The sequence below is a fragment of the Apteryx rowi genome, unplaced genomic scaffold (genome assembly GCF_003343035.1).
Source record: "Apteryx rowi isolate R43461 unplaced genomic scaffold, aptRow1 scaffold_5, whole genome shotgun sequence".
NCBI lineage: Eukaryota > Metazoa > Chordata > Aves > Apterygiformes > Apterygidae > Apteryx > Apteryx rowi.
The window spans coordinates 979,096-991,789 of record NW_020450760.1 but is presented as its reverse complement, the minus strand read 5'-3'; the positions used below and the strand labels follow the sequence as shown (position 1 = coordinate 991,789).

Genomic DNA, 12,694 nt, shown 5'->3' with positions numbered 1-12,694 from the left:
GGCCGCGGGGCCCCGTCCGATGCTGCGGCCCCGGCTTGCGGCGGCCAGGTGCGCGGCTGGTCAGAGACTATAGGCAGTAATTCAGCTGGGGTAGCGGTGGGCTCGGTGACCTACATAACAGGCCTTTTCCCTGTTTAATTTGCACGGTTCTAGCTGATAATGACGCTGTTCTGCCAGTCACCTGTTCAGATGACATTAAAAGGTCCTCTTTCTGAAATTATCCTCTCAACTAGAGAGCCTGTTCCTCTTTTATTTATTTATTTTTTCTCCCTAGGAAGATAGGGCTTAAGAATATAAATACTTTGCTTAAAACATGCCATTTTGTTCCCAAGCTGAAGTCAAATGCTGTGTTAACAATCATACAGGTCGCATGCTAAAGGGAAAAAAAACAAAGTACTGCCACATGAGCAGATAGCCAAAAATGAAGCTTGGTAGGAGACTCCCTCTCTGCAGATAGGAGCTGTATTTCTTGTAAGTTAAAACTCACTTGATCCCGCTGTACCCTGTCTAACCATTATTCTGTTTATCCTTTGGGCGAAACGTAAGCAGCTCTGCAGAAGGGAGGTGTCACTCGGTCTAGGTCTGAAATGAGTTGATAAGTAAACTTTGTATTTAGCCTCTTAAAAGGCTACCTGATGTTCTTTATAAGTCAGATGCCAGACTTGATAGAAGAGGATTTTTTTGAAGGGTGCTTATCTTTTGGATTGGCATGAAAAGTGGAAGCTTTGGTTAAAGATCAGGAAAAACTGCTGGATTGTTCAGTCCAAGAAAAGTGATGGTAGCCCCATTGTTTAAAACAAGACCAGACAAAGCGTTAGAAAACATGCTGCATGGAACAATTGCTGCATTACTAGGGATTTGGATTTTATTGACATAATAGGCACTTCTAACTTCTGTGATCTTTATTTGTTTTAGCACTTGATGCAACCTGCAGGCTAAGAGCTATATTGAGCAAAAAGCCAACTAAGCATATTTGGTTGTAAAATCTCAATGAGCTTCCTGCCTTGTGGAAGAAAATAACTAAAATATTGTGTGGCCCTCTCTATGCCATGGGGAGAGGTGAAGTTGTCACATACTGTACAAAGTACTTCAGAGTTTATTCAGATAATTATTTTAGTCTGTAAGTAAACCCGACTGAGGTTTTCAAGCTCCACTTACATGTATCAAGGCCGCCCAGTAAATCACTTTAGAAACTGTTCGAGTCAGGTTCCTAACATAATTAATTCAAACTCTACTATAGATAACTTAATGGTGGAAAGACTTGGTATGTGCTTGAGGAAATGTTATTCACAAGCTGTGTGTTCTAGCACTTGGAGTTAGATTTTACATGTCTTCCACTTAAGGCACCTCGTTCTCACTTCAAAATATTGGACTAACACTTCTATTTAGTAATCTTCATAATTTACCATACAGGGATTGTCTTGCTTGCAGATGAATTGCCTTAGGTTTTGATTAAGGCAGATCTTTTAACTGCTGTAATTTGGGCTGGTGACCACAGAAATACCTGTAGGTAGTGATATTGGTGATTACTCAGATTAATCCCTGCCTGTCAAATCCGCTGAAACAATCCCACAATACAGTACTACATTCCTCAAAGAGGTACTCTCTGGTATTCTGACCATTAGCTATTAAGGCACCTAAATGCATGCTGTTAAGCGTTGCTAAAATGAAATTTTAATATGATATTTAGTTTGTCCAAATTACCTCTACCGCTGTAAATGCATACAAAATTATTCTTCGGTTCTATTTTTTGCTTCAAAATACAGCATTTTTGCAACTCCAGCTAACTGTTCTTCCACCCTAAAACCTGATGTTTATTGGCAGGTAAATTGAGCCCTTGATTCTCTTTCACTTCAGTGAGGTTTAATTAGTTACTATTCATAGGATTCTTTGAAGTTCCATGGGAAGATGCTTTAGAAGTGCCAGGTATTCAGACAGCCTTTGGGCCATAGCCATAGACCCCCTTAATGTCTTCTCTCTATTTGGAAGATTACCACTGCTGACAAAGGCTTGGCTGGTGTTGAATCTGGTTTAAGTGTGCTGATCATAGTTTATCCTGCCTATACTTGCATTTTTGAAAATGAAGTTAGCCTCCAGAATGATGGCGAACACAAATTATCATTGTCTATGCTTGCAGCTAAACCATGTTCAGCAGTTGGCAATTCTTGTGGAATAGACGAGGCCTAATTGTCAGTACTTGCTCTTCTTCTTCTTCTTTTTTTTTTTTTTTTTTTTTTAAGGTAGCGCATACCACTTATTATTGAGACACTTCAATGCATATACTGCTAAGGTAGAAATACAGTCCCAGTGACTTTCCCCAAAACCTACTCACGGCTATCAAACCTTCAAGTTCAAGATTAAAGGATCTGTGGCTACAGGTCACCTGGTTTTGAGAGGAAAGGCATCCCAAATGATCTGTGATCATAGGAACTTCACACTTGGACAGTTGGGAGCTGGCCATTTGCCTGCAAATTTGCTCCTCACTGCAAAGGTAGAGCAACTCCTTGCTGGTGGTGCCTTTTACAGCAGTGGCTGTCAGCTGCTTAGGGAACAGGAGTGAAGGAGAGGATCAGATCTTTTTTATTTTCTACAGAATTTTATGTCCTGCCTATGGGAGAAGAAGCAACAGAGGCAGAAGAGACCTTCTTCCCCCAAAACTGAGAGAGAAGGTAGACGCAGTAGAAGGACAGGAGAAGGAAGTAGAAGGACAGGAGAAGGAAGACGCAGTAGAAGAGACACAGAGGAATGTGCATATGGCAGGATGGAGGACAGCCAGTGACAAAGAAACAGCAGCAGAAAGAACAGATTCTGGAGAGTAGGACAAATATATTCAGGAAAAAAATTCCCAAAGAATGGCAAGGTGATAGAGAATTGTGGATAGAAACAAGGAAATACAGGTGGTATAGTTTTTTTTTTTTTTAAGAGCATGAAATAGCAAGAGAAATAAGCATTTTTGAATGAACAGTTTAATCTGAATCTGTCTTCATTGCACAGCTGTGTTTCTGTAAAAAAAAAAAAAAAAGACTAAGGTAACTGTTTTGAATGTGTTAGTATTGCAGACCAATCTGAATTCAAAAGGCAAGTAATTTGAGGAAAAGCAAGACTAAAATATACTGTTATCTCCATGGCTGTGGCTAATGGGAAAAATTTGCTATTGAAAAATGCCAAGGTGATGGCAATTGTGCTTGTTCAAGCCTATACAAAAGGATTCTGTGCAGCAAAACTGTCTCATTTCCTTTTCTTCATTTTAAAAAGGGTTAGTAAGTTTAGGGTTAGACCCCAAAATTTATTTTCAAGACACTGTGGGTGTGTGTGTGGTAGCTCTTGATTTATTACTGATTAGATCTGAAATGCATTACAGCATTTACAGACAATATGCAAGCTCACATTATTCTATATATTATTTATCACACTTCTCCTATTACAAATAGATCTGTGATCAGAATGCTTTCTTCCATAGTGTGAAATCATTTTTTTTTAAAGGGCAGGTTGGGGGGAAGTGTGCCTGTGACCAAGAGTTCTGTTAGATTTTCTTTTACAGGGATGTCTAGGTTCTCTTACATTTTTCACCATTTATAAACATTTTGTTTTGAATTAGATTTAGGTGAAGGTGACAAAATAACTAGAAATAAAATGTTCTAGGAATTTATCTGGGATGTACTTTTTATGAAAATTTTTGCTGAGCAGGAAAATTCTTTTTATGCATTTCATAGTGCCTGGGATACCCAATAGGTACAGTACTGTGCTTGTACTCAAAAAGAATAACCTATATTGTATAGTATTGTGTTTCACTGAATGTTAGTATTTTAACATTTTGAAGTGAGATGTTTCACTCCTCAGCTCTGCTAAACAACCTGTGCTGTATCAGTTAAACATTCGCTTTCACTGTCAGCTTGAACTGATGTAGGGCTGCTGCAGGAATCAGTCCTGGCTGCCTCTTCCCACCTATCATTTTTGTTAGAACTAATTATTGTGTAATTGTTTTAAAAGTCTGGTCAGCTCTGTGATCTGACTAAAATTAATTCTTAAGAATTTCTTTTTCCCATTCTGTGTAGCTGTTAATACTGATGCAAAGGAGAGAATGGGAGTGTCCAATTCAGGTGGGAAAAGGCTAGAAACACTTCTCACTACTTTGTTTTAGCTTGGTTAAAACCAATCATAATATAGCACTGTAAGGCTAGGATAACTTGTGCCACAACCAAAACCAGAGGTACATGACTGCAGTTATACACCTTTCTTGTGTTCTTGTGCTTCTGGTAATTATTTTCTTCCTCTTTACATCATTTCAGTAACTCAGAAAAACTAAGCTACAGCACCATAAGCCAGAAGTTGTTAAAAAGTCAGGTGTTTTTGTTTGTGTGTTTTCTTTTTGCCATTGAATGTGACTTAAATTGTGGCCTTAAAAGTAGCAATCTGCAAAATGGAACCCAACTACAGAAATTACTGGAGGAAAATAAGACAAGTGGAAATACAGTTTTTTAGTACACTGAACTTCCGCAGACGACTTCCAAGGCTTTCTTACTGGTTCACTTAATACCCTTACCTGCTGGATTCTCTATCTTAATTCTAGCTGAAAGGCACTGTCATGTTGATGTAAGCAGATGGTTCCTGTTGACTAAACGTCTCAGGTGACTCAAGCATAAGGAATTTTAAGAGTGGAGGCATTTGTCTCTGGATTTCCATTTCATATGGCATATAAGTAGCGTGTGTCTGCAACTTCCTCTTCCTTTCAGGCAAATAATGCTGCCTTGTGGAAGTCCGCCAGCTCAGAACTGGAGGTCACTTCTTTTAGGCTCATGGCATATTAATTTGGCCCTGCTTAGTTTGGAGAACATCTGCCCCTAAAAATCTTAAAATATGTATGGTGAATAGATGCTTACTGCTCTGAGTGCACTTAAAAATAAACCTGAAAGGTACTGAGTATGGCTGTGGTAACACTCAAGTCAGTCCCTGGATGAAACCCTTGGGTTAATAAGAATTCTTGGCCCATAAAAGAGCAGCTTTTTGAGCTCTGTGTGTGTACATATAAGCAAAAATTAACTTTCAAATCAGATTTGTTCCTGCAGGGTTAAAGCCTAAACAAAGTTTTCTATCTGCAAGCTCAATGTGGTCTTTGAAAACCAACTGTGAGAGTTTTTTTGTTTAGCATGTAATTACTAACAATGATGATTCTGGAAACAACTTAGTTGGCGGTATTGTTGATGAAGAATAGAATATGGTTGGCTCTTCAGCTGTTATTCCCCAGGCTGATGTCAATAAATATCAATTTTAATCAGGAGTAAAGAAACTTTGGCTTGAAAGATATGATAAATGTCAGATCTTGATATGTAAAGTAACAAAAGACCTTTTAAAAGGCTTTTCTAAACAGCACCAGACTTATCTTTTTGAGTATGTAAGCAGAATTTCTTCACTGTTGTTGTGTTCAGTGCTAATCAGGGAATTACAAATTGCATCTCTTTCATACGCTGCTGTGTAGAATATGAACCAAACTATATCAGATACATCAGCAGAGACGTTGGTGCCTGTGTGTTTAAAGGCCTCGGCAGGCAGGGTCTGCCAGGTCTGCGAAGGCGAGCACCTTTCCTTTGGTGAAGGCTGTTAGTGCTTAGCTGTGGGCGCTTTCCCACTCCCCTCGGCAGGGGAATGGTGCCGCGCTTTGTCTCTTGCTCTTCCCACAGGCTGTCTGGGTGAGCGTGCAGGTGTTAAAGGCAACCCTTTTGTTGGTAATATTCCCTGTGTAGAGTGGAAATCTCTTGGATGTCAGTCTGTACTGTCAGCCTCCATCAGGCTGCGCAGTATAGTGACTTGAATTCTGTTGTATTGGTTTTGATTTGAAGCTGGCTTGTCCTGACTGTTGCTTTTTCTTTCTTTTTTCTTTTGTTTTTTTCCCTCTCCCTGCTGAGGGAAGGGAGAATTGGGAATGTGTTCTGAGAGGTATAGCCTGTGTGTACTGAAGATTGTATTTACTCTTAAGGTTCTCTTTTTAAACTGGTTATTTGACAAATATGACCTAATTAAACTAGCCAGTCATTTTTGTGAAGGGTCATACCAGTTTAATAAATGGGTAGAATAATAGGCCAAGAATTGTGCAGTGAATTCTTCACCTTTTGAGAATGGAAACATCCAAATCAGTCTTTTCTTTCCTTACCTGGCTATAATGTGTTTATAGAAGGTCAGTTTATTTCTTTTGCTGAATTCTAACCATTCTAGCTGTTCCACTTGATTGCAGCAACCGTAATGGTAGGACTGAACAAAACTTAAGTCAATAAATCTGCTTTCATGGATTGATAACTTTAATGCTACATCAGAGAGTATTGTCCTTCATAAGACAGCATTTAGAATTTCATGAGATGGAAGGGATGACTGTTTGTCCTTAAGATCGGTTATGCAGCAAGCTCGTTTAAAAACTACTTTTAATTATATGTACCCAGACCGAAGAATTGGTTATTCAGATATCAGGCCCAGTATGACTGTGCTTACAAAATCTGTCTTGCTCAGTGTCCTGCTTCATGCACTGACCAATAGTAGAAGGGAGATAAAAATATGGCCAAACAAAGAAAATCTTCCCATGATATCTTCCTATTTTATAATAATTGCTAATATAGAGACTCCCTGAACAGTATCTTGCATATGGACAATTGTGGTTAAATGTTTGCTTTGAAACCCTTTAGTGGTTACCAAAGATTTAAGTCTGTGTTTTGACTTTCCACTAAAATTCCTTCATAAGCAGCTGCAGGATGCTCTGCTGGCTTGAGCTATGCTTTTTTATGGGCATGTCTGTGCAATAAGACACTACCTCTGAGAATATTCTTAGGACTAAGCTTTTTTCTCTTGCACTGAGTAGTACTCGGCAGTCTGTATGTTCTTAAAGATGTTAATGATAAATGTTAACAGCACATTGTTAGGAAGGGCTGCAGTAAAGTTAGTCTTAAAATGTTTGGTTTTAAATATTGTGGTATTTTAAAAATCTGTGTCAAATTCCTGATACGTTTTTCTATAAATAAGAGTGCTATGAAAGGATGGGGGAGGGAAATTACTATGTATTTCTATTTTGTGTCTCCAAATTAGGGTAAGAAAAAAACTTGCTTAGTTTTTCAAATGCTCATTATGTCCTGGAATGTTTAGATTATTAACATTATAAAGGATAGACTTGAAAACACAGATTTTTCTTATTATAATTAAAAATGCTAAATCTAATGAAACTATCATAATTCTTACTGGTCTGACAGCTTTCCAAGGGGTTCTGTAATATCACTTTGTAATATTTCATCCAAGGATGTGGTAAAAGCTAAGGTAATAGACGTTCCTAGAGATATTTGTGAAATTAAATTTTAATAGTTCATCTGATTGATCAGAAGGTTATTTTCACTATTGTACAAAATAGATGCTTTTAAACAAAATGTTAATACTATTTGTCCTCCCCATTCTAGAAAGAAAGCTTCCTACTTAATATGCATAAACATGGATTTTTCTGCTCTTGGCCATTCTAATTTCTTAATATTTTTTCAGCTTTTTGAATGGATTTCAGATTCTCTCTCTTTCAGGTTGTTTCAGCTGTTGACACCTTCCTAAGTATTATAAGAACTTTGACACTAGTCATCCTCTCTGTCCTGTGTGTTTCTAATGTTCTGAATGTTAAGATATCTCTCATCAAACAGCTATTGGATAATGCTAACATTTACCAAAGAGATATCAGTTGTCAACACCTTCATACTTCATTTGCTTTTTACTTTCTTTTCTTTCTCTTCATGCTAATCATTATCTGGCTATGAAAGGATGTCGGCTCATCATTGGGGGAAGGCTTTTGCGAAAAGGTGGGTTTTGCATTGTGCTCCAAATGTAGTTGGTCTTAGGCTCAATCCCTCCCTTGCAGTAAGGACTCTCACATCTGAAGGTGTTCTACTCCATTTCCAAGTTTTTCTGGGTTGAGTAATGTCAGTGGGGTTTGGGGGGGAGGGGGCTGGGTTTGGGGGGGGGGGTGCGAGTTGAGTAAAGTTGTCTTATTAGCTTGAAAATGGATAGTTTTGTTTGGAAGTCACTTCTACCATGCGCAGAAAAAGCTTTTAAAGCTAAGACTTCAAAATGGAACCTGATGCATGCCAAGATTTGGAAGAAGGTGCTGTCTTGTCATGAGTGGAATTCAGGAGACCTTTTTTTAAAGAAGATAGTGACTCTGGCTAGCCTCAGGCCGCATAAAGCGTGCAGTCTTGTGGCTTCACTTTTCTATCTGCAGTATAATAATAGTCTTTCTTGACCTGACCATGGTGTGAAGATAGGTATTCTGGGACTCGCTCAGGCCTGTGGTGAGTGTCACAAAAGAGTTTTACACTTATGGAGAAAGCATGTCCATGAGATACAGCTCACCTATCACAATGTATGAAGAAGTACTAGAAATAAACATATGCTTGTTTTAAATGTTATATTTTTAAGGCAAAAAAAACCTTCTTGTGGAAGGGTTTAGCCATACAAATGCGGATCTGGGAAAAAAGCCTGAAGCTGAACAAAATCTTTGGAAACGGAAAGGCAAAATCTGCTAATCTGAAGGTCTGTTTAGGAAAAGACAAATGACTTGCATCTCAACGTAGGAAGTGGAGGATCCTATTAATATTTCTCCTTGGTGAGATAGGAATTGTTAATTTGATGATGGTTTTGTTGCATCAAAGTAGCTGCTGAGGAAGTTACCCTGGGAAGTAGCGAGGTTCAGCCAAGTCCTATATAAGCCACTGCCTGACTGAAACTTTTTCTGGACCGTCTATATTTGTCCTTTTTGCCTACAACATTTAGTTTTTCTTCCCATCTACCCCCCACGGCTTCTTGAAAATGATTTGGGTGGGAGAAATGCTTTGTTTTACTTGTTTTTGAGTTTATGGCTTTTGGTACTGTATGCTATCAAGCCCTCTTCCTTCATTTCCATAAGCAAAAGAAAATCCATGCTGAAACTGGGAAATGGTTCTCTGCAGCTTTAAGAAAGTTTGTGTTCTGCTCAACATAAGAATTCTGTATTTGACAGAGGAAGGAATTGCTGGTAGATCTACTTATGTGAAGTGAAAGAAAGTCCAAATTAGATGTGCTCGTAAATGAGCCAATTTATGCAGAGCTGAACACAACTATGAGCAAGTCAGTTGGAGATAACTGAACTGCTTAGGGACACACTGCTTGATTTCAAACACTGCAACACAAAAAGGTCTTGCTCTTTTAAAGAAATAATCTGGGTTAGAGGAGATGACAACCTCATGCAGGGAGTTTGTATTAAACTTACCAACACTAAATACTAATGAATTCACAGCTGTTAGTTCCTCTCTTTAAGTGCAAAGATAGAAAGTTTGAACAAAATGATAGGACACAAGAAGTCATTCCTCACTAGAACTAAGAACAGTGAAGCTCTCCAGATATGTTAATTGGGATGTTTTACTACATGAAATGGAACTTGTTAATACAGGAAAAACTCCTTTTTTACCTAGTATTGTTTATATAGAGTAAAATATGAATAAGGTCAGTTCTGAATAACCCGTACACAGATTTTCTGGTCTGGGAGCAAGTTGTACCTGACGTCCATGTCTGAATTACCTTGGTAAAAGCTAATTCTGTTCTAATGCAGCTTATCAGTTCAAGCACAAGGCAGAACAAATGTAGATACTCTGTTTCCAGAGCCAGCCATGTGGTTCAGAAACCAACCTACTTGGTGAATCTGTATGCTGTGGAGCCTGAGCTAATAAACCCTGCTTTGGGGACAGGAAGGCCCTTGCTAAAGACAGCTTGTGTGCCTGTACTGCATGCCTAGATCCGGAAGGGCTGTCTTCTAAATAGTTCTGCTGTACTTCAGTTTCCAAGGTAGATTATCAACTCAGTGTAGTGCCATGTGGAACAGCTGTATTCCTGGGATACTGTACTTGAACCAAAAGTGAGCCTTCTTCTCACATACCCAAGAAATATCCTTGTGGCCCTGTGCAGGACATCCCCAGTCCCTGATTGCTGGGAATAGCGATGTTGGAGGATGTTAATATCTACCATCAGCAGTTGCTGCTTCTTCTAGCTGGTCTGAATAACTTGACGCTTGAGTGTACCAAAAATGCTGACAGAAGTTCTCTGCATTGTGTGTTGCAAGTTTTGTTGGAAGCCAAAGTTTAGGGAAGCATAGAGGATTGGTGTTGCTGTGCCAGTGCCTTCAGAGGGAAATAAGATGACCTGAATAATTACTGTCAGCCTGGCATTAATGGTATGCAAAACAGTGAAATAACTGATAAAAGATTTCAGTTTCTTCAGGATACAGTCGAGGGTACAGTTCCTTCATTTGGGCTCTTTTGGGGGAAATTGGTCTTGTCAGTCCTTTCTTAAAGAATGCTTGACTGATAAATGTTGATCCAGTTGTGATAGTTCTTGAGATAAAGTGAACAAGGAATTGTTATCAAGCTCTTGTATTTCTAGTGGATCTTGTTATGGATGCACTTTTTGTTCCTGTGCTATTTATTAGCGTTTCAGAAGAAAAGTATAATGTTGCTCCTGAAAACTTTTGTGTAGGATAAAGATTCCTAGAGTACATTGGGCAGGAAGGGCCGATCATTAGGAATACATAATAAGCTGGATGGAAGGAAACTGTATTTCACTACAGCCATACATGAGATCATACATCTAAGGAATAAGGATGAAAGTCACTGTGTGTGTTAAGGGAGGGGAAAGCAATAATTCTTAAAACAGAGTTGGGGCTGATGTTGGGTGATCAGATATACGTGGTCTTCTGCCAGGAGGGGTTAGTTCTGTCCATGTGCGATCAGTGGAGTGTTGAATGGAAGATATAATCTATGTTTGGTCCTGTCGCAAGTGCTGTTGGGATAGCGTGTCCAGCTCTAGCATGAATACAACAAAAAGATGTTGGAAGAATTGGAGAGGGTTCTGAAAAGAACTACACAAGATATTTTCTAGTCTTTAACCATTCTTACAGCAGCCTGTTTAGGGAGTTCAATATATATATAGTTTATTAAGGTGAAGGGGTAATGTGACCATAGTAATTAGGTACCTACCTGGGAACTAGAAATCTGGTAACATTGCAGCTGGTAGTGCTAGCCAGCCAATAGCAAAACACTAAAGCAAGGCTGATACTAAATCTTTATATACACACCGCATGGGTTTGGGGGGATTTTTTTTTTTTTAATGATAACTATTGAAACAGCTTCCCAAGAGTTATGGTAGACTCCCTATTGCTGGTATTTCTTAAACGAAATGAATGTCTTTTTTAAATATTTGATCATAGATGTTGGGCTCAGATTAACAAACCAGAGTCAGAGTAAATGGCAACAAAGTTACGTAAGGTTATTAAATAGACTTGCCAAATGTCAGGCAGCATGTGTGTGGTCATTTGTGCATGCACCATGATGGTTAGCTGTTTAGTTATGATCTCACATTCCTATGTTGCCATGATTTTTAAGCTGAGTTACTCTATGCCAGATTTTTGGCAGTTCCTACTGGACTTCAGCAAGAGGAGTAGAAGAGCTACAGCTAGCGCAGAAAGGAGTTGGAGGGATAGATAACTGAATAGGGGGCCATTTGTGGCTGGAATAAGGAACATGGAACATTAAGCGATGAAAGGAACAGAGGGAGTGCAGGACGAACGGAGGTAACATTTCACTACCATGTATGATACAGACCTCGTGCAATGAGAGAAAGCTATTGGGATATTCAAAGGAACTTTGAAGTTCTCTTCCTAAACTTCACTAGGTACTTGCTTAGAGTTTGAAGTGGAAACAGGGTTCTTTGACATTTGGGTTAAGCAAAGATTTAATTGAGGCAAATACTTCTAGGTGAATGTAATTGCTTCAGAGAAGTATGCAATCAACAATACAAAGAATCAGAAGGGATAGTTGGAAAATTTAGTGTTTTAAGAAGGGGGAAGAATTAAGCAGGAATATATTCTGCTTTCTCTCCTAAGTCTACTCTGGATATCTTTAGGCAGACAACAAGATCCTGGAACTCTGGAATGTCAGTAAATTTAGCCTATAATCTTCTGTGTAACCATAAGTTTGCTCCAGCTGATTACTGAGCATTTCTAACTAATACTTTAATTAGTGAAGTTAGCGTATTGACCTCAGGCATGAGCTGAGAACTAAGGGAGATGAGGGGAGACTTACTCTTTTCTGAAACAGGTACTCTATCAGTAAATGAAAAAGTATTTTGCTGTTATCTTAACCATATGATCTAATGAATAAATAAAGAATAATGTAGCTATAATATGTCCCCTTTCATTTATACAATTAATATATATTCAGAGAAACTAAATTAAAGGAATCCAGCATGTACCTCAGATCTCACTAACAGGTGGTCAGCCATTTAGTATCTGGGGTTTCGATATGATCGAGATCAGTAAGCTTTTTTTCCTTGTTCTCTAGAACAGCTTGGGTATTTTCAGACAATAAGTTTTTTAGGAACAGGAGCTCAGTACAAGAGGAAAATCCCCTCTAAAAGGAACTTTTATTATTTTATCAGTAGTACTAAATTGTATGAGGGTGAATATTTTACTGTCTGTTCTTTTGGAAAATTTTTGTTCATGTGTCCTTTCAAAAGTCTGTCCCATTCTAGTTAGGAAAGGTAATGCAATCAGGAAATAATGTCAAACACCTTCATATTCCGTAACTCTAACTTTGAAGTTCATGTAAGTTACTGAAAATGCTTAATTATTCTTGTGGTTCAGCTGTAGTTCTAC

At 38.5% G+C, this 12,694-nt stretch overlaps 1 protein-coding gene across 13 annotated transcripts in view; it reads left to right on the top strand.

Annotated features, from left to right (window-relative positions):
• Window positions 1–2,257: 2,257 nt before the first annotated feature.
• The window catches only part of MARK3 (microtubule affinity regulating kinase 3), a 62,344-nt gene continuing 51,907 nt past the window's right edge, over window positions 2,258–12,694 (top strand). For 4 of the 13 annotated variants that reach the window (XM_026079654.1, XM_026079646.1, XM_026079644.1 and 1 more), the window contains exons 1-4: window positions 2,261–2,491; window positions 2,594–2,897; window positions 7,230–7,293; window positions 7,776–7,814. In XM_026079654.1, the coding sequence (XP_025935439.1) occupies window positions 2,746–2,897; window positions 7,230–7,293; window positions 7,776–7,814 (255 nt within the window). In that variant the 5' untranslated portion in view covers window positions 2,261–2,491; window positions 2,594–2,745. Of the gene's footprint in view, window positions 2,492–2,593; window positions 2,898–7,229; window positions 7,294–7,775; window positions 7,815–10,198; window positions 10,217–12,694 lie in introns of those variants that run through there. The other 9 variants (XM_026079650.1, XM_026079652.1, XM_026079649.1 and 6 more) reach the window with 5 other exon arrangements.